At 44.0% G+C, this 25,367-nt stretch overlaps 1 protein-coding gene across 6 annotated transcripts in view; it reads left to right on the top strand.

Annotated features, from left to right (window-relative positions):
- ptprga (protein tyrosine phosphatase receptor type Ga) overlaps positions 1–25,367 on the top strand; it is a 246,049-nt gene that overhangs the window by 129,281 nt on the left and 91,401 nt on the right. The window contains exons 2-3 of one of the 6 annotated variants that reach the window (XM_062986352.1): positions 2,959–3,067; positions 4,242–4,552. The exons of the other annotated variants lie outside the window; for them this stretch is intronic. Of the exons in view, the coding sequence (XP_062842422.1) occupies positions 4,546–4,552 (7 nt within the window). The 5' untranslated portion in view covers positions 2,959–3,067; positions 4,242–4,545. The remainder of the gene's footprint in view (positions 1–2,958; positions 3,068–4,241; positions 4,553–25,367) is intronic. 6 annotated transcript variants of the gene reach the window in all.

Raw genomic sequence — 25,367 nt, 5'->3', positions numbered from 1 at the left:
TGGGCTAGCGTGATAGGAACAGAAACACAAAGCCTGTTAGCATGAATTGTAGGTATATTGTTCAGGACAATTAAATTGTGTAACTTAAATAAAGATCAGACGACAGTTGAACAGCAGTTCAGGTTATTTTAAAGCCTCACAAACGTTGGATTTCAGTGGTGGTGTCTCCAGGCACGTGAGAGGTTTGGTATCAGGCTGTGCGGTGCTTCAGTGGTCTGTGAGGGGAGATCCGTTCTGAATGACCACAACTGCAGAGTCTTGCCCTGTGTTAGCACCACTCAGGTGGGGAACCGCTGGAAGCTCATTAGCAGCTCTACTGCTCTCTGTGTGCCCGTGAGTGAGTGGGTATGAGGGGGCTTCAGCGTGAGGTCGTGCCATGCCATGACCTGGAAAATGCCCACGGTTTGACCTTTCATGTGCACGTTTTTAATTAAGTCTTTGGCACTTTTTTTTATAGATTTAGCATTTTATTGATTATTTTACATGCTATACATACCACACAGAAAAAAATAGATTTGTGGGTATACAATTACTGACTGTAGCCCATTTGTTGCTTTGTACACGTTCTCACCCCCACATACCACATCATTAATAAAATTGGACCCCTGTAGTATCCTTAATACCAGATGATGTTTCTGTGCAATGACAGTGTTATAGTGATGACATGATGGTAGTGTGTGTTGTTCTGGTATAAGTGCATCAGGTGCAGCAGTGTTGTTGGGATTTTGTAGCACTCAGTTTTTAGAGGCGCCCAACGTGTGTTAATCTTCATCTAGTCTTTTATTCGTGGACACTTTCTGATCACAGGATGCGTCAAACCTTTGCATGGCTTAGTTTGTAGCACTGTTCCCTGACAACAAGAAGGTCCTGGGTTCGATTCCCAAATGAAGTGGTCCGGGTCATTAGTAATTCAAGCAGTAACTACCTGTCCTGTCATGAATGTAACCAAAGTGTTTAAAACATGATGTTAAAATTCCAATAATTCATAAATTTATACTTTTGGTCGGAGTGCTAGTTGGCATTGACATTGAGGTGTTAAAATAGTCTTTGCAGAAGGTGGATTGTGTACTTTCACCTGCCCCTAGGCTTGAGAATGTGAGTTTACGTGTGAATGTGCAAGCGTGTGTTGCCTTAAGAAATCAGTGCCTTGTACCAGGCGTTTCCCGATGGCACCTGGACCCACCACGGCCCTTGCCAGATTGATTAATAGTGACACTAATGTTTAGATCATGAGTGACACCGTCCTCGCGCTGCCACTCGGCCGCTTCCCCGTGTTTACCCGTTATTGTTCCGACGTCTGCTCCCGCGCCACAGAGGACGCAGGCGCTTTAGCCGCCACCGCAATAAAACTTTGACTGAGGGATCCAATAAATCTGTAGCTCTTTCATCACATCAGCGTTGTCTGATGTGGAATAATCAGCAATTTAATTCAGGCCTGCGGAAGACGGAAATTGAAAAAAAAATAAGAAGCTGAATTGACAAAATGTGAAATGTCATAATGTGAAATAATAACAGGATCGATGTGAAATCCTGCTCGGCTGCTCTGCATCTGAAGCACCCGAACAGTAAAGTGAACTTTGGCGATGTTGCTGCAATATTGTTTTATTCGATCTTCATGGTGAATGATAGCTGCTACTCGGAGGTGTATATTCAGGAAGGCTCTGCGGTGCCTCCTGTGGTAAAATTGTTCAGTAACACAGTAAAAAGAGCAAAGGTGCAGCAGTTCAAGTTTGTCTGTGACTAATTCTGCTGCTGTCTATGAAACTTGCATACAAAGTTGAAGTTAATTACAGTGAAATCTCTCCCTGCGTTTCTCTCTCTCTCTCTTTCTGGAACAATCTCTTGACCCATTTTCCCGGGTACATTTTTACTCCTCCAGATGTGTTCCCTTCTGTCTGCCAGCCTCACCAAACACAGTTTTCCACTTCTGCTCCACGAGCCTTGTTTACACGCACATCTACCAGGCTCACGTTCTATTTTAGAGCTTTTTGAGTCTAGTCGTATCAAGTTACCCTGGTTATGTTTATCCAATATTGATTCAGACCCTTAGATAGATAGATAGATAGATAGATAGATAGATAGATAGATAGATAGATAGATAGATAGATAGATAGATAGATAGATAGATAGATAGATAGATAGATAGATGAATGGACAGATAGATGGATAGATAGATGGACAGATAGATGGACAGCCAGATAGATCGGTAGATAGATGGATTGACAGACAGATAGACAGACGGATTGATAGATAGATAGATAGACAGATGATAGACTGATAGACAAACAAGTAGACAGACAGACACAGATAGATAGACAGACAGACAGCAGGGAAGGTACACACTATAAAAAATCAATAGTATACATTCAACAGAGATGAAATATTAAATAGTAAAGTTTAAGTACCCTGTCTGAGGAGGTCCTTACCTAACACACAATCGCTTCTTTTCACCTGCATAAGCCGGGGTTCACACAGGGATCAGTATCTCTGTCTGGTGTCCATTAAGCTCTTGGTGTTCGAGAGTGTTTGAATAGAACTCAGAACTGACCTTTCACTATGTGTTAGGAATGAAATGAGCAAATAAAAGTAATAAAAGTATAAATTTCAGGCTCATTTCGACCACACAGGTATTGATTTTTCCATTATGAACTGGTCTATTTTTGTTAGTGTAAATGATCATTTCTTCTCAAACCCCAGCGTAGATCTGTGATCTCTGAAGCTATATGTTCTGTTTGGATAGCACTGAGACTTTTCTTCTAATGTTTGACTTTCTGTCTGTGTTTTTTCTCTCTGCTCCCTGGATCCTCTGACTGCTCTCTGATACAGGTAATAAAGCGCTATATTATCTTCCACCCATTTTCTAACATTGTTTTACTTCATTAAAATATATTGTGAATAGAATTTAAACAAAGCTTGGTTGAATCTGTGTGGAGTAATCTGTTTGAATTGTATTAACAGCATGCTATAAGAGGTACTAACTCGGGTGTATGGTCGGTCGTTGGACATTCGGGCTTTAAAAGGTTGAGAGTGGGAGAGACGTAGAGAAAGGAAATGTGGCTGAGAGAGGGTAACAATGCTGAAATGAACAAAATCTCCGGGTGCACTTGAGACGGTTCTCACACATGACATGCTCCATTCACCTGCAGCCCATCGACCACCAGCGAGAGGCTAGACGGTCAGCTGTAGTGCACTTCTGGATCCTCAGGAGCTCTCTGTTGCATGACCCACAGCCTCTAACCGTGGATGAGAGTGTCTATGTTTTGTTTTAGGCTGTTTATAAGGATCCTTAACTGGATTTCAGCTGAGAAAAACAAACAAAAGAGAATGTGAAACGTATCTGCTGAATATATATATACTGATTAGCCATAACATTAAAACCACCTCCTTGTTTCTACACTTAATTTTATCAGCTCCACTTACCATATAGAAGCACTTTGTAGTTCTACAATTACTGACTGTAGTCCACCTGTTTCTCTGCATGCTTTGTTAGCCCCCTTTCACCCTGTTCTTCAATGGTCAGGACCCCCACAGGACCACCACAGAGCAGGTATTATTTAGGTGGTGGATGATTCTCAGCACTGCAGTGACACTGACATGGTGGTGGTGTGTTAGTGTGTGTTGTGCTGGTATGAGTGGCTCAGACACAGCAGCGCTGCTGGAGTTTTTAAACACCTCACTGTCACTGCTGGACTGAGAATAGTCCACCAACCAAAAATATCTACCCAACAGCGCCCCGTGCGCAGCGTCCAGTGACCACTGATGAAGGTCTAGAAGATGACCGACTCAAACAGCAGCAATAGATGAGCGATCGTCTCTGACTTTACATCTACAAGGTGGACCGACTAGGTAGGAGTGTCTAATAGAGTGGACAGTGAGTGGACACGGTATTTAAAAACTCCAGCAGCTCTGCTGTGTCTGATCCACTCATCCCAGCACAACACACACTAACACACCACCACCACGTCAGTGTCACTGCAGTGCTGAGAATCATCCACAACCTAAATAATACCTGCTCTGTGGTGGCCCTGTGGGGGTCCTGACCATTGAAGAACAGGGTGAAAGGGGGCTAACAAAGCATGCAGAGAAACAGGTGGACTACAGTCAGTAATTGTAGAACTACAAAATGACATAGTTTACTGTAATAAGGGGTAAAGTTCAAAGTGCTGTTATTATTATATTTTGGCCCTTTTTAATCTTTTTTAAATGTCTTATTTAATGACTTTCTTCAAATTATAGAGCAGCTCTGAAATTCACTTGAGGATGATTGTAAAGTATCTGTCAGGAAGCTTAATGAGGCGGCTGAGAAATGGAACTTCGGTGTGAAATACGGTCGGCGTGATCCCGGCCGCTCTAATGAAATTGCAGAGGCAGTTTTGCGCCGCGGCGAGAGCACACCTCCGCACGCACGGGAACACCGCCGCCATCCATCAGAGAAGCGCACACTTCATCCGGCTCTGAGCAAAAGGGCAAGGATGAACCTACTTAACAGTCTGCAGGATGAGGAACAGTCTTTCAAGGTCACCTGTGCTGCGTGTGGCATGAATAATGATTGGTGATTATGGTCTTTACCTAAATACTTAATAATGTGTTGGCTTTTTTACAATCGTCTCTTCTCTCTGCGGGTCTGAGAGCGAGAGATGATAAACCGAGCCAAATTAAAATCTTACCTCGCTAACAAATCCGGGCTGCTTGTGCGTATCCGTGTCCCAAACTCAGCTCTGTAAACGTGAGTAAGTGGTCACCTTCCGAGCGCGTGCGGGGCGTCCCAGGCCCCCTCATCGGAGCGTCTTGGAGTCCACATTAAACTGCCACTCCACTAAATTATTCAGAGCGTTTAGCACTTAGTGGGCCTTTTCTCCTGCCATCTGATTAGGGCTATTAGTCACACCGCACTGAAACGGGTCACACTGGGAAATGGCAAGGCTGAGGGAACGGGCGATGCCACACGGAACTGGAAAACAAAGACAATGGCTTAGAAATGATTCTGCTCATCAGGGACTAATGATGCCCATATGCCCAAACTGCTGGAATGGCAGGGGTGCTGGACTGGAACACGGAGCAGGTCAGTGCCTAATCTCCTCAGAATTACGCATCAGGAGGAAGGGTTTGGGTTTTGTACCACTTTTTCTAAACATTGTAACATGCTACAGAGCAGGGTTTGTCTAACTTTATGTCAAGCGAACCATATTTTGTTGATTCCACACAAACAATGCATCGGATGAAAAACAAAACGAGATATACTTAATTAATGAAAATAGTGGCAATCTGGTCCCACTGTGGTTTACAAAATGTAACGTAAAGCCTCCACATAGGGGAGTATGTGAACAATTTCCTGTTAAAATTCATTCATTTAATTATTATTATTTTTCTCTGCGACCCATAATTTTTGGCTCGTGACCCACCCAAGGGTCGCGACCCAAGGGTTAAAAAAACTCCGATCTAGAGACAAATAGTAGGAAAAACTCGAATAAATCAGTGGACCTGTGGATGCTCTGAAAATGCTATAAGGACACTGATAACCTTGACAGGCTTTGAAGAGGGTTCATTACTGTAGCACGGCTAGAAGGAGCATCAGTGATAAAGACTGCTCACTGGCTAGTGTTTCTGGCTATATTTGACATACACCAAGAGAACAGGACAGAACTGAATGCTTGACCTCTTTCCACAGGTACTCCAGTGGTGCTGGCAACCAAAGATTTTCTGACTGATAACATAGTGGGTCAGTTGTAGTCTAGTGGTTAGGGTACTAAACTAGTAATTGAAAGGTCGCTGGTTCAAGCCCTACCATTACCAGGTTGACACTATTGGGCCCCTGAGCAAGGCCCTTAACCCTCAATTACTTAGACTGTATACTGTCACAGTACTGTAAGTCGCTGCTTAATGCCGAAAATGTAAATGATCACTGCAAGGAATGATTTCTGTCTAGATGGGATTGGTCCTTTCTAGGATGACAGTGCCCACATCCACTAAAACAGGATGTCAGTGTCAGTCTCACACAAGCACCGGATCTCACCCCAGTAAATCTGCAGACACAGTAACATCCAGGCTGGATTAAAGGCAGCTTGATTTGTAGCGACTTAGTAAAGTTCATCAGCACTGTTCCACGCTGGCGCGTCAGCAGGTCCGAGCAGCTGTCGGCTTGTTTGTGTTTACTGCCAGAAAAGGAAATGCACATGAGCGTATCAGACAGCACTTACACGCGAATAAGTGACCATGCACAACTGGAAAACCAAGGCTTTATTAACTTTGTAAATTACTGTTTAGCGGTGGCTGATGCCCATATGTTCAGACCGTTTGAATGGCAGACGTGCCAGACTGGAACCACACACCACGACAAAGCGATTATAATCCTTCATTAGCAACAATCGCTTATTTATGATTATACCTCTGAGCCGAGCACCGCTGCTAAGACCAAGAAAACTGAAGAGCTTGAGGGGTATTCTAGTCTCAGAGTCCATCTATATGTATATTTATATAAGATTCATTCACTGTCTGATTCACCTGTCTGAGCAGGGTCTGGTGTGTCTGATTCATTTAGTGAAAGTCAGGCGACGCCCTACACAGGTTGCCAGTCATCACACTTGCACACATTCACAATTTTAGCAGCTCCAATTGTCCTCACTGCATGTGTTTGGGCTTGTGGGAGGAAACCCACTCGTACACGTAAACTCCACACAGAAAGGACCTACGCTGCCCGGCCGGGAATCGAACCCAGGACCTTCTTGCTGTGAGGCGACAGCACTACCCAGTAGCCTGGAATTATTTTACAGTATTAGTGCATTAAGCTCAAGTATTAAATTTTTTTAATTCCGTGGTACCTCAGCGATCAGGGTACTGGACTAGTAATGAAAAGGTCGTTGGTTCAGTTCCCACCACTGCCAGATTGCCGCTGTTGGATCTTTGAGCAAGGTTTCTAATTCTTAGTTGCTTGTGGTGTTTTCAGTTGCAAGTCTGAAATGGTAGATAGATGGATGGATGGACGGACTAACAGACAGACAGAGAGATGGACGGATGGACAGAGATATAGATAGCTAGCTAGACAGACAGAAAGATAGACAGCCAGATAGATAGATAGACAGACAGACAGACACAGACAGACGGATAGATACATACATACATAGACAGACAGAGACAGACAGAGATAGATAGATAGATAGATAGATAGATAGATAGACAGACAGACAGACAGACAGACAGATACATACATAGACAGAGACAGACAGACAGACAGACAGACAGAGAGAGAGAGAGAGAGAGAGAGAGAGAGAGAGAGATAGATAGATAGATAGATAGATAGATAGATAGATTGATTTTGTACAATGTTGTAGCTCCATGTACCGATTAACAAAAGCCTTTGTTTTCCTAGGATCTTAATCTGTCGTGCTGTTGTTGGTTCACTGGTTTGAATGTTTATATTTTTAGTAAGTTTTATGCTGCTTTTGTACTTTTTAATGGTTTTAAAATCACCAACATCACAATGGGAGAAAATAAAAAGTAACAGCAGTAATAACACTGTGTAAGTAGAAAAGAGCTAATAAAGTACCTGGGGCTGATCACTTGAGCTTTGTTGACCCAAATACAAGCGTGCACATCGGGAGCATTGTGTAGATTATGTATTTTTCTGATTTTGTCCAAGCGCTGTAGGTGGGCAGCCGGATCCGACTCGGTTTGATCGTCAGTCCGAGTGAATAAAAGGAGCGTTGAGTGTTGTGCACTCTGCTTTAAGGTTTAATTCTCTTCAGCCGAATCCTTTAGAAAAAAGCTTAATTAAGACCACCATCAGCACTGCTAATTAGCCACATCCCCTTTTTTTTGTATACTCATCCTCGAAGTGCAGAGAGCCAAAAGCTTGCTGGAACTGAGAGAGAGAGAGATGGAAATAAACAAGGACGTTAGACCAACGGTGTTTGTACTGTGGAACACAAATGAAGCTGCTGATATTCTGTGTGAGAACTCTGTGAGAGTCCGTGTGCCTTTAACAAGACGTTTGCTTCTTGTTTTTTTCGGACCTGATCTTTTTTTCACTTTCAAGCCGTGTGAAAGTTCACACTTGAGATCGACCTTGAACTGGAAAACATCTGAAGCCAGAGGACGGAGCGTGACTCTCCCGCTCTCTCATTGATTGCTAGAAGTTCGTTCCTCTGCCGGCTCTCTCCATATTCGGTTTATTTACGTCTTGCTTGGGCTCGGTCGGTCTTTCTCACACACTCAAACACCCAGCTAATGCGTTTAGCCTCTGTGCTAAGCAGGTAAAGTGTGACGTTTGGCCTGCGCTCATCCTCCTAAATTGCTTTCATGCTTAACTGAGTGTGTGTGTGTGTGTGTGTGTGTTGGGCTCCCAGTCTCTCTGACTGCACCTTCACTTCCACCATCATCAGCACCACAGCGGCAGGCAGAAAATTAACCAACGGCCTACTGCTTATGGGAGCACTGCACTGGGTGGCCAGCTCATCTGTGTCTTACTTACACTCTGTGTGTGTGTGTGTGTGTGTGTGTGTGTGTGTGTGTGTGTGTGTGTGTGTCAGCACCCTCAGAGCCTGGGCTAATGAAAGTGTCCGATCCTCTTCTTTCTTTTTCGTCTCTGCCCGGCTAAATGAACTGTTCTGTGTGGAAAGTGGAAGAATAGGAGTTCATTTAGCAGGCAGTGACAGTCAGGGGTTCAGGTTAGATTTAGATCAGAGTGCGCGCACACACGCACACACACACTCTCTCTCTCTCTCTCACACACACACACACACACACACACACTTCTCCTGCCTCACTCTACCTCTCTCTGCATTTCCATCTTTCTCACATTCACCTACTTTTGACCCTTAATTTTGCATGGCTTAATTTTGGGTCTGTCTGAAAACCTAGCGAGCTGCCTTGCTGCCTACTGCCCACCTGAGCAGCTGCCTCAGTAGAGAGGATTCTAATAAGACATCACACTTATGAGGCAGATTATTTAGAGGCCCTCTTTACGTCACCACAATTTTCGTTACTAAGCTAACACAGTTAGCCTCAGGCCATTCAAACCAATGGGATGAGGCGGCACAACCCGCTAGCATGCTAGCTAACGTCTCCCTCCGTGTACCGAAGACGCTTAAATTGTTCCTGACGCGCCCGAATTTGCAAATGAATCACACTCGTTTTATTCTACCTTTATACAAATTTAAAATCACTGAGAATTTATTTACTTCTTTCGTTTAGCCGCGTTCGTCTGCGTGGTTGTCATTTTTTGTGAGAAAAGTTGTGCCTCACTGCATGCTGGGATTGCCTTCACCGCTGTCATTCGATCAGATTATCGCTTAGAGTTAAGTCCCCTCATTAGGCAGCATTTTAAGGTAAAATGCGTCCATGTAGAGACATCTCTAGGTTTTCAGACAGACCCATTGTGTCTAGGATTTGGCTTTTCTTTAATATAATTGCCCCTTTTACCCTCCAGTTTCCTCTCAATCGCTCATAATACCGAAGTGAAAACGAAGTTTCCCGAAAATGTATTTAAATCACTAATTGCAGCTGAACGAGCTTTTACAGAGTGTTCACTAATGGGTCTGAATACCTTTTGTGAAGAATAGATTTCAGATTGTAATTTTTATTCTACTCAAAAACATAACACTTCAGTGGTTAGTGTCGCAGGTGCAGCATTGTTGTTGGGATTGTTAAAGACTTCAGTGTCAATGCCAACCAAAAATATCAAGCCAACGTCGTCCTGTGATCACTCATTAAAAATAAATATATAAATAAATAATGATGCACGAAACAAGAGAACAGCTCTAGTGTCTGACTGTACACCAACAACCGGTGCTTAAAGGTATAAAATGCATAAGTGTTACACAGCACCTCTGCTCGTGAATCAGACATGACCAGCATCAGATAGTAATCGGATAGGACTCGAGCTTTTCCCCCCAGTTTTGACCCTCACCTGGTTTATTTGTTATGAATATAGATTTGTTGACCATGCCTGCGTGTTCCCTGACCCCAGCTCTGAACCTTGACCCTGATTAGAGTAAAAGCTAATGCAGTTTGACGGTTGCATACACAGCTGAGAGTCCCCAGCGTGTATGCATGTGATCCATTGTTTTTGTTCTTCCCCACTGTTGTTTCGTTCTTCCCTTGTCCATCAGTGCATTTTCCTCCAGCTTGTTTGCATGAGTCTATTTTCCCAGTCGCTCTCTACCTGTCGAACGAGTCGACGCATGAATGTACACGTCACACACACACACACACCTGTCATGCACCGGACCCGTCAAGATAAAATAAGATAAGATAAGAGACTTTGTTGTTATTGTAGTTATACAATGAAACTTGATTGGTAGCTCTTAGTGAGACCAGCAGCAATAATAAAATAAAAAAATATATATAAAAATATATGACTTGCTACAATTAGATGAAATATAGAGTATTTACCTGGTGATATGGATATACAAACAGGGTTTAAATAGTGCAAAACAGAGCAGCGTAACCGGTGTCACAGTAGAAAAAACAATAATTATTATTATTATTGCACAAATTGTGTTGATTTTATAGATTTTATTGATTTTTGTACAGAATGTCAAGTGTATGACCTTGTCAAGTCACATGGTTTCATGTCAAGTGTATTTCATTTGCCTGTATGAAACATCGCTCCGAGAAGGTGAAGGACACCGAAGGACGTCTCTTTTTTCCCGCCTCACAGACACGATTGTCTCTCTTGAACGATCATAAATTCATCCTTTCAGAGCAGAGACACTTGAAAGCTGGTGAAGGAAAGAGGTGAGCAGAGTTCACGGCCCGCTTCAATCCTCCTCTCCGGGGGAAGGACCCGCGAAGTGACAAGAACATTATCTTTGAGCTGTGTAATTCAGAGGGCTGCTCGCTGGCACACTCTTCTAGCCGGGGCCTGGAGAGGAGCTGTCAGACTTGGCAGGCTAAATTTGATGGGAATCGGCAGGCAGATTATGGATGTGGCATTTGGGCCCCTGGCAGTGGCTCATCGCTGTAGCGTGGAACATCTTCCAGGCGCTCTGAGTGACATTACTAAGGGCTCGCGGTGCTTTTCACCTGACACTCGGAAGACCCCTGAAGCCTGATTGCTGTTATTTGAGGGCTTTCTTCATACCGGCTCTATTTTAACAATCACGTCGTCTTTCCTTTTTTGCATAATTGTGTTACATGCCCACAGTCCCATTAACGAAGCGCTAAGCGTGCCAACTGAATGCCCTCAACAAAAAAAATAGCTGCATGTCTCCCATTTTCTTTTTTTTACCCAAAAAATAGTCATTTCCAATTCCCCTCTGAATTCCTTTGCTGCTTGCATCACGGCCGGGTAACATCCGCCTCATACGATGTGTGTGAGGTCGCCAGACGCTTCTTTACACCAGCCAGTAGATTATCAGAGGGTCTTGCCACCCTTAAAGAGTCACATTGGGTGGGTCTTGAGCTGCCTTGCTGTCTACTGCCTACCTGTGTAGCTGACATTGAACTTATAAGGCATACTACCCTATCCTACCTTCCCTCCCTTGGTTTAAAGAAACGCCAGTGGCCTGCACAGAGCCCTGACCTCAGCTCTAGCAAAAAGCTTTGGAATGAACTGAAACATCAATTGAGGCGACCTGATCAACATCAGTGACTGAATGGGCACAAATTCCCATACTTTAACATACTTGAAAGTCTTGTGGGAAGGCGTCTCAGATGAGTGGCTGTTATTATAAATAAAAAGATCACATAGCGGTCACTCTATTTCATTACATTTGTTATTGAACTGGGATGTCCAACAAGCTCATGGTCAGGTGTCCAAATAATATTGGCTTTATAGTGTATGACGCACCCTGCGCCACGATCAGCCGAAGCAATCCAGCACCTCTCACCCTCAGTTCCACGGCACGCCAGCATCTTTCATGAGCAGTGTAACGGGATGAGAGAAGCCGCGGGGATTGATTAGTGTTTGCGGGACTTATAGGGGAAAAGAAACTCAGGGAGAACTGAGAGAGGAGGGATCATGACAGCTGGTGTAATCATGCATGTTTAGTGGGTTGGATTGCTTTCAGGCAACTCTGCCTTCTCTTAACCTCCTGCTGCTCCACGCACTCGGATGATTGTTTCACACTAAATGCTAAGTGAGCGCTAGCAGGGATGTTAGCATAATGCGAAGCATCCCTAACCAGGTTTCTCATGTTGCAAAGAATTAGGTTGCATGGATTAACTTTGGTCTTGGGATTTTTTAAATACTGAAATGGTAATCATGATGGTTTAGTCTTCAGGATAGGGCCATCGTTCAGTCAGGATGCAGCTCAGATCTCTACTGACTCTCTACTCTACTAGGGTTACTATTAAAACTTGGAATAAAATACTATTTAAATAAATCATTTTGCTTTATAAATCATAGTACAGCATGTAATATATGTATGCAGCTTATGAGAGGGTGCCAGTTTAGGACTATTGAGGGACTTATGGTCCAAGTCAGTTCCACAGTAAAACCATAGCAGAATGTTATGATGTTTTATGAACTTCAGGTGGCTTCAAGTGAGACCAGAAATCAATAGTTACTTGGAAGTTGCTTTCAGAACAATAGTTTAACTGTTTTAGGTTTACATTTCCAGCACATTGTAACATTCTGTTGAGTTTGATGCTTTTTTATTGTTGGCTCAGATGTTAAAGGGGTAACATGGAGTTATAACTCCAGATGTAACTCCATACCTCAATATACGTAGGTGCAGAAAGTGAAAGAAAAGGAAAAGAGAAAACTGAAACTTGAGAATATGATAAAAACAAATGAATTAGCAAGTGAGCAGCTTGAAGGACGACTCAAGAAGAGAGAAAGGAATGACCAGTATCGCTGGACTCTGTGAAACTCCATCAGGAGACGCTGGAAACAAAGGAACTGGCTTGAGAATCTAACAGCTACTCAGTTCACCAATGAACAAAAAGCAGCTACTATTTACAGACCACATTTCCAGACAATAAAGCTTGACACTTTAAGCAAGAGAGCTAGCCAGAGAGAAATGTCTAAGGTACAGAGTCCAGAGCTGAGTCTAAGGTGCACTTTTAACGTCTTGGCTTAGCAAGCAAGAGCACAAAAGCAAGACAGAGGGAGGAATATTTGTCTAACACCTCAGTCAGCATGGGCCCAGTACGCCAGTGCTTAGCAAATCAAATAGAAGGGTCGAGCATGAAAAGAAATCAATGTGTGAGGGAGAGCGGTGCATTTATCAGCCGGACGCTGGGAGAGGGAGACGGGAGGCGTCCTGCCGCGGGGAGCCTGGAGTTCTGAACTTTACTAATTGGAGGAGGGGAGAAAGTCCGGGGGTGATGGATGGAGTGGAACTTCAACGTGATTGGCCTCTAATGGATGATACGGCTACTCTCGCTGACTGGTGCTCAAGGCCTTGGAATTACTCTACACACGAACACGAAGGCCCGGGCGTAACGAGACATACTCTGCATTACTCAAGACGCAGTTCCTGTCCAGCACGTCGCCCTTAGATCCGACGAGAATTCTCTTCGATTACTTGCTTTGTATTCTACTTCTCTTTATTCCATTACATCTATCTATCTCATAATGGCTATGTCGTTACCGCAGAGACTGTAAATGAAGTGTTAATCTCTTCCCTCATCAATCCAAGGGCCTCTGCGAGCCCCGGCCCACTCCCTCTCACTCGCGTGATTCTGATGACTGGCACTTTTGCTTGTTTTAAGCAAGAAGACTTTGGCTAAATTGAATTTTAATGGATCGCGTTAGCCGAGCGAGAGACGCAATCCATTATTTGACGCCTGTGATGCTGCCAACCACCTCCTTTGATTTATGAACAGAAGGACACCAAAGCCAAAGGTCAGGCTGACTTTAGAAAGCGTAGCGTCAGTGTGTTGCTGTGCTTTTCGGAAACTGGCTAAAGATCTCGCACGTCAATGCTCAACAGCACACGCCAGGACGCGAGTGTTTGTTATTTCGTTTCGCAGTGGCTTTGACCTCTTGATACAGTGCGGACGGTGTGATGTGTAGATGCGGCGCCTGATGGGACGAAGCTTGCAGCTCAAGAACTGAAGCATGAAAGCGTGTCTTATCTCTGTGTTTTAAAGGCCAGATTTCACGCCTCTGATGCGCCACTGAAATCTGATCACGACTGTAAACACAATGGCGGCTGATATTGAGGACATCACGTTGTTCGGTGAACAGCTGAAAGGATTGTGATTAGATTTCATTAGATTAGAAATATTTCAGTTTGGTCTGTAGCTGCAAGACCTGCGTTTTAGTGTACACTATATGGTCAAAAGTATGTGGACACCTGACCATGTTAGATGTCCTATTCCAAAATCATGGCATTAATATGACAACATGGGAGACTTTTTGACAAGATTTTGGAGCATTTGTGGAAATTCAGTCAAAAGAACAGTAAGGTTAGATTAAGTTAGGCACTGAGAAGGTTCCAGTTCATCTCTAGACACTGAGAAGGTTCCAGTTCATCTCCAGACACTGAGAAGGTTCCAGTTAATCTCTAGGCACTGAGAAGGTTCTAGTTCATCTCCAGGCACTGAGAAGGTTCCAGTTCATCTCTAGGCACTGAGAAGGTTCCAGTTCATCTCTAGGCACTGAGAAGGTTCCAGTTCATCTCTAGGCACTGAGAAGGTTCCAGTTCATCTCCAGACACTGAGAAGGTTCCAGTTAATCTCTAGGCACTGAGAAGGTTCTAGTTCATCTCCAGGCACTGAGAAGGTTCCAGTTCATCTCTAGGCACTGAGAAGGTTCCAGTTCATCTCTAGGCACTGAGAAGGTTCCAGTTCATCTTTAGGCACTGAGAAGGTTCCAGTTCATCTCTAGGCACTGAGAAGGTTCCAGTTCATCTTTAGGCACTGAGAAGGTTCCAGTTCATCTCTAGGCACTGAGAAGGTTCCAGTTCATCTTTAGGCACTGAGAAGGTTCCAGTTCATCTCTAGGCACTGAGAAGGTTCCAGTTCATCTTTAGGCACTGAGAAGGTTCCAGTTCATCTCTAGGCACTGAGAAGGTTCCAGTTCATCTTTAGGCACTGATAAGGTTCCAGTTCATCTTTAGGCACTGAGAAGGTTCCAGTTCATCTCTAGACACTGAGAAGGTTCCAGTTCATCTCTAGGCACTGAGAAGGTTCCAGTTCATCTCCAGGCACTGAGAAGGTTCCAGTTCATCTCTAGGCACTGAGAAGGTTGCAGTTCATCTTTAGGCACTGAGAAGGTTGCAGTTCATCTTTAGGCACTGAGAAGGTTCCAGTTCATCTCTAGACACTGAGAAGGTTCCAGTTCATCTCTAGGCACTGAGAAGGTTCCAGTTCATCTCTAGACACTGAGAAGGTTCCAGTTCATCTCCAGGCACTGAGAAGGTTCCAGTTCATCAATAAGGCGTTCAGTGGGGTTGGCGTCAGGGCTCTATACAGGCCACTTGAGCGGGGTGGTGAACTCCCTGCATCTCAATTATGTTTAGCCACTCAGGTGTGAGCTTACCATAACCAAACCCAAGTAAACCTCTGAGTTGAAAGAAGACTTACCTTAACATAAGCATGGCACGAAAGTGATCACATACTGTTGTTCTTGAGCATAGAGTGGACAGATGCCCAATTATTGCCCCGTTCATAACAGCTTTATGCTGGTCTGTACGGCCTGTACAATTATGTAGAGCTTAATGATCTTGCTTTGTTTATAGCTCAGCGATAATTAACACGGTGACCCCGAGCCCCCCTGTGTGGGTCAGCAGTCACCCCATGTCGCCCGTCTCGCTCACCTCACCCGGCTCTGAAGGTCCGGACTAATTAAAGAGTTGGCTGGCAGTGGAGGTGGAGACAGCGAGAGACCTTGGGTATGCTTCACCTGGCAGCGGGCACCGTGGCAGTCGTAACCATTAGTAACTATAAGACAGGAGGGAAGGACCGCGTGGAGGAAAAGGCAAAGACGGAGAGGGTAAAGACAGACGCCGTGAAATAAGGTCAGACTCTGTTAGAATGACAAAAGCCTTTCTAATTAATGAATGGTGGTTCTTTCTAGTCCGAGGGATTCTCCTTGAACACGGAGGCATTTCAAGGAAAAGACGGATAGTTCTCACACAGAGAGTCCAGAGCTGTGAGTCACAAGCCATGAATCTTCATGCCTGATCTGTCATTCTGAAAAATGCATTTAAATACCGGCAGAATTATTGTGCTGTCAGTCTGCGCCATAACAATGCATAGAAATAAACATTATTTAGGTGTACACTTTTACTGGGATGGTGTTTGGTCAAATACAGTACAACACATAAAGAAACACCTGTTAGACCTTGGTTGAGACCTCTCACAATTCATACGTACCTAATTCACTCACTCACTCACTCACTCACTTTCTTAACCACTTATCCAATTAGGGTCGTGGATGCTGGAGCCTATCCCAGCTTTTCAATGGGTGCAAGGTACACAGTAACACCATGGATGGGGTGCCAGTCCATCGCAGGGCAGCCACACAAACACGCACCCATTCACCTATAGGCCAATTCAGTGTCTCCAGTTAACCTGACTGCATGTTTTTGGACTGTGGGAGGAAATCGGAGCTCCCGGAGGAAACCCCACCTAGGGATCGAACCTAGGACCTTCTTGCTGCGAGGCGACAGTGCTACCCACTGTGCCGCCCCTACCTAATTCACCATACCTAATTATGCCATTTAAGTCTGCCGGTTGGACAAAGACCGGACCGAAAAGTGGGTTGGGTCTTCAACGCTGTGCAAGGACCCTGGTTAGTACCCTGAGGAGCCCGGAGATAAGGACACCAAAGGTAGGGGCGAATTAGAAGGGGTTGTGGACTGCGCACATGTCGGAGGGAGCGTGAGGCAGGCCGAAATACCCTCCTTGGACACGCCCGGAGTCTCCACCAGTGGAAGACGAATTGACTGGGCTAAATCAGGAGAAAGGAGAAAATGCATTAATATAATAGCAAAAAAAATACCTTTTTTCATAGGGCGCAATGGATACTTTACCTACAACATATTTAAAATGTGGTGTTAATTCTACAGTAGTCCATATTGCAGCCGAGAAAGTGAATGATACATGAAATTTGATGACAATGGCTGAAACACTCTAGGAACAACTACATTCCGATTTGAAAACTATTCACCAGTTGGATGAGTAAATCACTTGAACATTGCATTGAGTGGAGAGACACTGTATTAGCCAACTTAAATTCCTCTAACCTATTGTGTGTGGGATTTTGTCCATGTCACAGGTTCTGTGGGTAATTGAGTAAAACTTGTTCAATTACTGTGTCAAGGGTTCATGTGAGAAAGTTGGAACATGACCAGCTGACTTAATCTATTAATACCACAGCCGAAACATCATGAAACTGAAATTATTTTATTCATACCTCTCGGTTCCTTTAACGTATATGTAATGTTTATCATAAATCAGTAGGGTGGTGTAGTACGGGTGAATTATTCCACTCATTTATGAAGAGTGTGGCTCTGTATAGTCTCACACAGTCCCTCGTACATGTTGGTGGAATGTGGGTTGCCTAAGAATAGGCTTTTAGTTCTTAATGAAAGGTCGGCGCATAAAAAGTGATCAGCCAATCACGACGTGTATTATTAGCTTGGCACAAACACAAAAGCTTTGCATCTGTTAAAGGCTGCGGCGCATTAACAGCTGCAGCTGTTCGGCCTGGTTTGGCCAGCGGAGTACGCATCCATGATGCAACTCAAACTCGACGTGCTGTTTCTGGATCGGGGCTTTGACGTCAGCGTTTGTTTGTGAGCTCCCAGGTGGCCATTCAAGTCATGAGCTGCTTCCATGTCTCGCCGATCTTCTGCACAATCACTGCAAGAAGCTGGCATAGATCAGACTGTGTGTATTATATCAGATAATTAATATTAGTGTCAGTGCTGTTATGTGTGAATTTGGACGTATCCTGTGTTATAAATTTCGTCTTACGTAACCCTCATGGCTAGTTGAAAGGAACATTTTAAAAGCTCAGTTTTGGGTGCCACTCAACTGACTTGTTATGAGCGACTGTGTTGGCTCAGTGGTTCAAGTACTGGGTTATTGATCAGAAGGTTACTGGTTTAAGCCAAGGCCCTTAACCCTCAACTGCTAGCATTGTACTCACAACTATACTTGGCTTAAGTATAGTCCTTATACTTATAGTTCTTTGTTGAATCAGTCTGATTAGTCCCATACAACCTACTTATCTAAACAGTCAGATTTTTAGTGGTAGAGTTTATGTCCATCATCTATTTTAAACTATTTGTAGCAGACTTGGGAAACATTGTTAATAAATATACTGCTATGTAAGCTTTTTCACCATTATGGCTCAACATTACCATTATGGGATCATAATATGATTATCGAAGCTGAAGATAAGTCACCAGTCTTAAGTCACCTAGTCGGAAAGGCAGAGCTGAGATTCGATACGATGTATTCGAAACCCCAACTCTGGTGAGCTAGCGTACTTTACCGCTGCGCCACCTGAGCGGCGATAAGTCACCAGTCTTGCCCAATAAAGATTGCTGGTTCTGTTGGGGAATAAACAGAAAGTCACTTTCCACTCCATCTAAGTAATATACGAGACACGATGGTCGAAGATGTCATAAGATGCTTCCTGTGTTGAAGGTTATTAATCAAACGTAAAACCACCTCATGTGCTTACAGCCACTAAAATGAACTCTGGTCTTGGAGGATAGAGCTGTCCATTTTCAAATGACACATTATTACCAGAAGGCAGACATTGCTGATGGTCACGTTTGGTCAGAACTGGCACATCTGAGTGCCCATGTGAAATCGAGGAGCATTTTTTTTCCTATTAGAAGTATTTATAGAGCCTGGATGTATTTTGAGCCGGACCTAATCACAGAGTTAATTGCTTTTTTTGTTCCTGTGGTCTACAGAGGGGAAGGAGACCATGCAATGCAATCCCTTTTAAATGTGTCCATCCAAGACAGATCAGCTCAGAGTTTAGCACTTTAGGAGCGCCGTCTTAGTTAATCAAATAAGATTAATTAAACCACCTTCATTAGTGAGAAAATTGAAAGACGCTCGGAAGCTGATGAATCATTTGCTTAGTGCCGTATCAGTAACTGATTCCTCTCTAAACTTTTGCATCACTGGAGACATCAGCCAGCACACACTATTAGGCCTGTAATGGTAAACATAATCATTGAAATGAAGCTATGAGATATCATTTCATAATATCTTGTTTCATAATAACTGTTGGTGTAATTGGTGTGCGGGTGAAACAGTTTGGGTTGGTGCTTCGATGTGTCACAGGAGTAGGAATTGACTGATTATTAGTCAGACCGGTAATGGTTTTAACACAGTTTTGTTCTTTGTTGAGTAAAACCGATCATGTCTAGAGGACGTCTAGAAAATGTGTCTCGTCTGTGGCGTTACTGGATTTTTCTATGTATTGACACATTGATGATGTGTAAACTGCAACTGTTTTTTTTGGAGGGGTATTAAGGTATATATAAAAGTGTATATATATATTTCTCCACTTTTTTCTACAGTCTAGTCATATCCAGTCACCCTGGTATATCACTTTAGGGTTGCGGTGTATCTGATTCATTGGGCGAATAATAGGTAACATCCTGGACGGGTTGCCAGTCATTTTACATTTACGTTTTTGCCATTTAGCAGACGCTTTTAGCCAAAGCATAAAGTGTTTAAGCAATTGCGGGTTAAGACCTTGCTCAAGGGCAACAGTGACAACCCGGCAGTGGTTGAGCTTGAACCACCAACCTTTTGATCACTAGTCCAGTACTTTAACCACTAGGCTACAATTGTCAGTCCATCCGGGCACACACACACTCACATATTCCCATATTCACACTCACACTCTGGACAGTTTGTAGTACCTCTACTTGACCTGACTGCACGTTTTTGGACTTGCACTATGAGGAAACCCACACAGACACAGGGAGAACATGTAAACTTTACATAGAAATGATCCTGGCTGCTCGTTTTATCTCTCTATGTTAAATGCGTGATATATTTCACACAGCTGTAAATTTCACAGAATCATTATTATTTTAATATCCAAGGAAGAACTCGAAGTTTCTCTTTCTCTAGTCAGACTGGCGGCACCAGAGAACGGTTTGTTGTTGAGAAAAACGGGGCTTTATGTTGTTTAATAAATGAGGTTTCGCCAACGGGCCCAGTTGGCTGGATATATATTGCAGATTTTTTTTTCTTGCCGTTTTTTTATTATATGGCTGATGTTTCAATGTTTTTGTTTCCCCCCTAACTTGGTTAAGTCGTTTTGAAGTATTGCTAGAATTAGATTCCCCCCTTATTTTGCTGAAGGGGCTTTCATTATCTTTTATTTATTGCAGAAAAACAGTGAGCCCAGGACAGCAGAGAATAATGAAAAAATAGAATGCAGTCACATGGGCGGTCAAATAAAGCTGGCAGATATTAGTAAATAAAGATTTCCACTTTGGAAAGATTTAATTACAATCAGGGGTAATTGTTTGGCCGTAGCTGGAGTTGTGCTGCAGTTTTACTCACTCGGTTAGTCGGTAAGCACAGTTGTTGAATTTAGAACTAACTGCTGGTGTGTGTGATGCACATCACAGATAATCTCAGATTAAGCATCTTAACAGTGTAGCCAGCTGCACACACTTAATTACATTTACACCATATGGTCAAAATTATTAGGACACCCCCCTAATTTTAGATAGTTCTGATATTTGGAACACGCCCATTTTTATCAGATGTGGAAAAAACACACACACAATTACACAGCACACAGAAGCATGTACACACACACGTACAAGCATATACACACACACAAATGCAAATTACAAAGCACACATACAAGCATGTTCATGCACACACACACAACACATTACACATCACACACACAAGCATCTTTATGCACACACACATCAGCATGTGCATGCACACACACACACACAAGAATGTACGTGCACCACACAAAGTACTGGGACACCACTCCTATTAAGTGGATATTTCTGATATTTGGAACACGCCCATTCCAATCAGATGTAAAAAAAAATCAATGACGTAGAATCTGCCACATATGTGGCAACAGTTTGGGGATGGCCATTTCCATTTCCCATTCCTGTGCATAAGCTGGTAAGGAAAAACTATATATAGGAGCGCTGACCTTAACCCTGTCGAAAAGCACCTGGATGATTTGGAATGCTGATTGTGATCAAGGTTTCCTTGTTCAACATATAAATAGGCATAAATTCCCACAGGCACACTCAAAAATCTTGTGGAAAGCCCTCCCATAGGAGTAAACTATATGATTGTAATACAAAAAATGCAAGTGCGTGTGTGTGGCTGTGCGTGTGCACATGCTTGTGTGTGTGTAGGGGAATAAGTGAGTGTGTGACAGCTGTGTAATACCCTCAGACAACATGTGGAGCTCCTGACAGTCCTGTCAGCGCTGGCTCTTGTGATTCAAACCCCCGACTACACACTCTCACACACACACACATACAAACGGACGCCAGCTCTAATTAACACCGAATGACCCCGCATGAGACCAGCTATTTTTACCTCATCCATCTCTGAGCTTGAGACAACAAACCACCAACAGCATCTAACACCAGGTGCAGGTGGGAGGGGGGGTTGAAGAGGGGCGCAGGAAGCATATTCCTTTAATGGAAAATCAATTTGGCAGATTTTATTGACTTTGTTGATTTTTTTAAAGCTGTAAGCAGCTTTTAAAGCAACAGATTTGCCCTTATATGGGCGTGTGCAGTACAGGTGTTACTGCAGCACTGGCCTCAACATCAGGACATGAATACATGTTGGTGCAGCACTAAAGTCTTCTAGCTCACAGCTGCTGAGATCTTGAGCTCCAGGGTTCGAATCTCATCGGCATGGACATGAATGACTTTGTCTGGGGTGTTGGTGGTAAAGTGGGAACGCATCTAATCTGTGGTCAAATAGCTTTTTCTATACACTGTGTAGATACTACCCAGTAAAATATGCTGTACTGCCAGGGTATTCGCTTGGCGTCGGTGAAACCATGGCAACCCAAGGTCAGCTCGAGTTCAGAAACGTCCACAGGCGACGAGCGTTCAGCGAACTGGGCGACAAGGAGTGAAAAGTCACTGGTGGTGTGAACGTGAACATGACAGTCAGTTAAATGTGTGTTGGTGGAGCTACCATTTGATCTGGAATCTTCTTTGCTCTCATGGCGGGTCGTCTAACGTAACGGAGATGTTTGCGATGGTTTTTCCAAACCTCTGTGTCCCAGAGTGAGCGTCTGCTCCGGTGTCTGTGATCCCACCGCTGGCGTTGCCGTGCAGTCAGCGTGAGGTTGAATTATTGATCTAATCAGAGTAAGTGGGCTTGAGGATCGGAGGCAAAGCACCACTTATGGAGAAGCGTGTGAACGTTAGCGGTGATGCTCTCCGCCTCTTCTGTTTCTGAAAGATCTGCTGTGAGAGTCGTATTTTAAATGAACGTTACAGCTCTTTCGTTTATATCTAGTGTACACTTTTGATGTGTTTGTTTTTAGCTTCTGTATTTATTAATTGATTGAAATGCTGGAGATGACACCACATTCAGATGTTGCAGCTCCAGAATCCTTCACAAATGCCTTTATTGACCTGAACAAGTGCTGCATCTCTTATTGTAAGAGCAAAACACACACCTACAAGGTGAATAGTATTAGCCCAGGCACTCTACTGCCTCCTGCTATGGCTAGAAACCAGTGTAATAAATGTCTGATTTAATATTCTGGGCACAAGCCGGGAGTTCCCTTCACTTAGAGAGCCACCCCCTTCTGACTTTGCCAATCATGTCTGTGAGTCATCTGTAGAAGAGCACACTACCTGTTTTAAATGAACCTGGGGATGCATTTCTAAATGAATGCAAATGATTTTATTTATTTATTTATTTCTTAGAATTTTTTTAACGTCATGTTTTACACACTTTGGTTACATTCACGACAGAACAGGTAGTTACTGGTTCAAGTTTAATGTCAAACACAGTCATGGACAGTTTTGTATCTCCAGTTCACCTCACTTGGATGTCTTTGGACTGTTGGAGGAAACCGGAGCTCCCGGAGGAAACCCACACAGACACAGGGAATACATGCAAAGTCCACACAGACAGGACCTGGATCATTCCATCTGGGAATCGAACCCAGGACCTTTTTGCTGTGAGGTGACAGTGCTACCCACTGAGCCACCGTGCCGCCTGCAAACGATCTTGGGTAGATGTCCACAACGTTTTGACCACATAATGTAACTGTACTACATTAATGCTTGACTTGTTTCAGTTATTTGGTGGCTTGTGTTATTTCAGTTCTGTGTGTGTGTGTGTGTGTGTGTGTGTGTGTGTGTGTGTGTGTGTGTGTGTGTGTGTGTGTGTGTGCGTGCGCAGTATATCAGTCTGAACTGGTGTGTTGAGGATTCGTTTTGTGTTGGGAGCTAAAACGAGAGGAACACAAAAGCTCCATTCTGTCGGTGAACCCAGAGCCCGAGTCCTAATGGATTGAGCTTCAATAAATCCTGGAGATATCTAACACTGAGTGCACTGCCTCACAGGAATGCACCTGCACACACACACACACACACACACCTTCACTATTTCTCCCTTTACTCACTCTCTATTTTACTTTTCCTCTTTCTATTTTACTCACTCATCCTTTGTCTCTCTCTCGCTAGCTCGCTGGATAAAGTGACCATTCACTGGGCCAGGAGTCAGTGCTGAAGTCAGCACAGTCAGTCAGGGTCTCCCTACATCTCTGCCAAAGCAAGTTGTAAACGGTGCCACTTCTTTAAAGGGTAATGTCAGTACCCGCTAAGCTGCAGTGTATCGTTGGCAGAGGGAGCATGATGAAGAGTCCAGTTCAGTCGTCAGTAATGCCCTCGCCTCACATTTACTGGTTAATTTTCACTATGAGGCGGTAAAGCAATCCTACGGCAATTCAGTTAGCAATCGGTTAGTCAAAATGTCCAAGAGGTGGAATTCTAAAGCAGCTAAAAACACAACTCAGGTAACTGAGTTTGGAAAACTCCCAACCAATACAGTGGACACAGAGGATGGGGGGGGTTAAAGCTTCCTAGAAGAGCTCAAAAAATCCTCTTCAATCTTTTGATTCCTCAGAGTTTCTGTCAGCGTTTTGTTAAGTGCACAACATCGTTATCATTGCTACATCTGAAAACTTTCACACAAACAAATGCGTGTTACTCTTGTAAACTGCGCCACTTCCTTTTTCTCTTTCTCGTCAATTGGGGGCAGTTTTGGGGTCGGCAGCGTGCAAGAGCTGCTAATTGAGAGAGAAAAGAAGACCATCCCTCGGGGTGGGCATGCCACGAAGGTGTTTTGCATACGCACCGTTAAAAACACCGGTCGTCAGGAGATTTGCACACGCCTGACCGTGTTAAATTCACCAAAACAAACGATGAAAGTGCTTCACATCTCATCACACCTTGGTGTCGGGTTGTGATTGGACTTGGGTTATTTTAGCAGTGTGCAGTATAGGTTTGGTTTGATCCGGTGTGAAAGCAGGTGGGACTTAGGGGATGTGTTGTTGCTTTTGGAATTCTTAAAAGCGACATGAAACACTGTTTACGCTCACGATGCGTATTGTCCCGTTATCTGGTGACACAGTATATTGGAACACGTCCACGTGTTACTCTGCAGCCTGCAGTCGTTCTCGCCCGTGACTGTACCAGGCCGCGTGTTCTTCCGTCCCCCAGAGGAACCCACTAGTGAAAATGTTAGACGAGACGTTGGGTAAAATGCCAGCGCTTTTGAGATGTGGCCTGCTCCTATTCTTTCAGATCAGATGTGAAGCAGGAGACGAGAGAAAGCTAAAAGATCTGACTTTCTCCCGAGATACCTGATGGCTCCTGTCTCTCCCATTAACTCAGTCTCGTCTCCAGAGCTCTCTCCCCTCTCCACTCTCTCTCTCTCTCTCTCTCTCTGGATCGCGCTTCAGATTAGTTTGGAGTTTGCACTTTCTTTAACCACGTTAGAGGAGCATTAAGGCAGGGAGCGATCTTGCTGCATTCATTACACCCTCGCCTCGCCTCGGTTCTGAGCTCCCAGTCTCTTCGGATCAAACCTGGACCTGCACAATCGATACGCCCCAGCGCTATATCCGGGCCGAAAGGAGACGAGAGGCGGCTCCTAATTCGATGAAGGCGGCATTAGGGCTTGGCCCGGATGCGTGGGAGGCTCGGATAATTGCAGACAAATTCATCTTCGAGGCTTGAGAGCTGAGGATTGCTTTCAATTAAGGTTGCACTTTTGAGGAAGGCAGAGGAAGAGGGCAAGCTCCGTTACTGTCCAGTGATAACTCGAAAGTTGAAAGTGTATCTATGAAGTAAGGTGACTCCAGCGCTTTGAAGACGGGTCACGTCAGGTCAGCTTTGAGTTTGTGAGCGTAATGTAACTTGCTTTCGAGCTTCCATGACCTCAGTGTTGTTGCACGTCATACG

The sequence above is a fragment of the Trichomycterus rosablanca genome, chromosome 24 (assembly GCF_030014385.1).
Source record: "Trichomycterus rosablanca isolate fTriRos1 chromosome 24, fTriRos1.hap1, whole genome shotgun sequence".
NCBI classification, from domain to species: Eukaryota; Metazoa; Chordata; class Actinopteri; order Siluriformes; family Trichomycteridae; genus Trichomycterus; species Trichomycterus rosablanca.
This window is presented reverse-complemented; position numbering and strand designations above follow the sequence as displayed.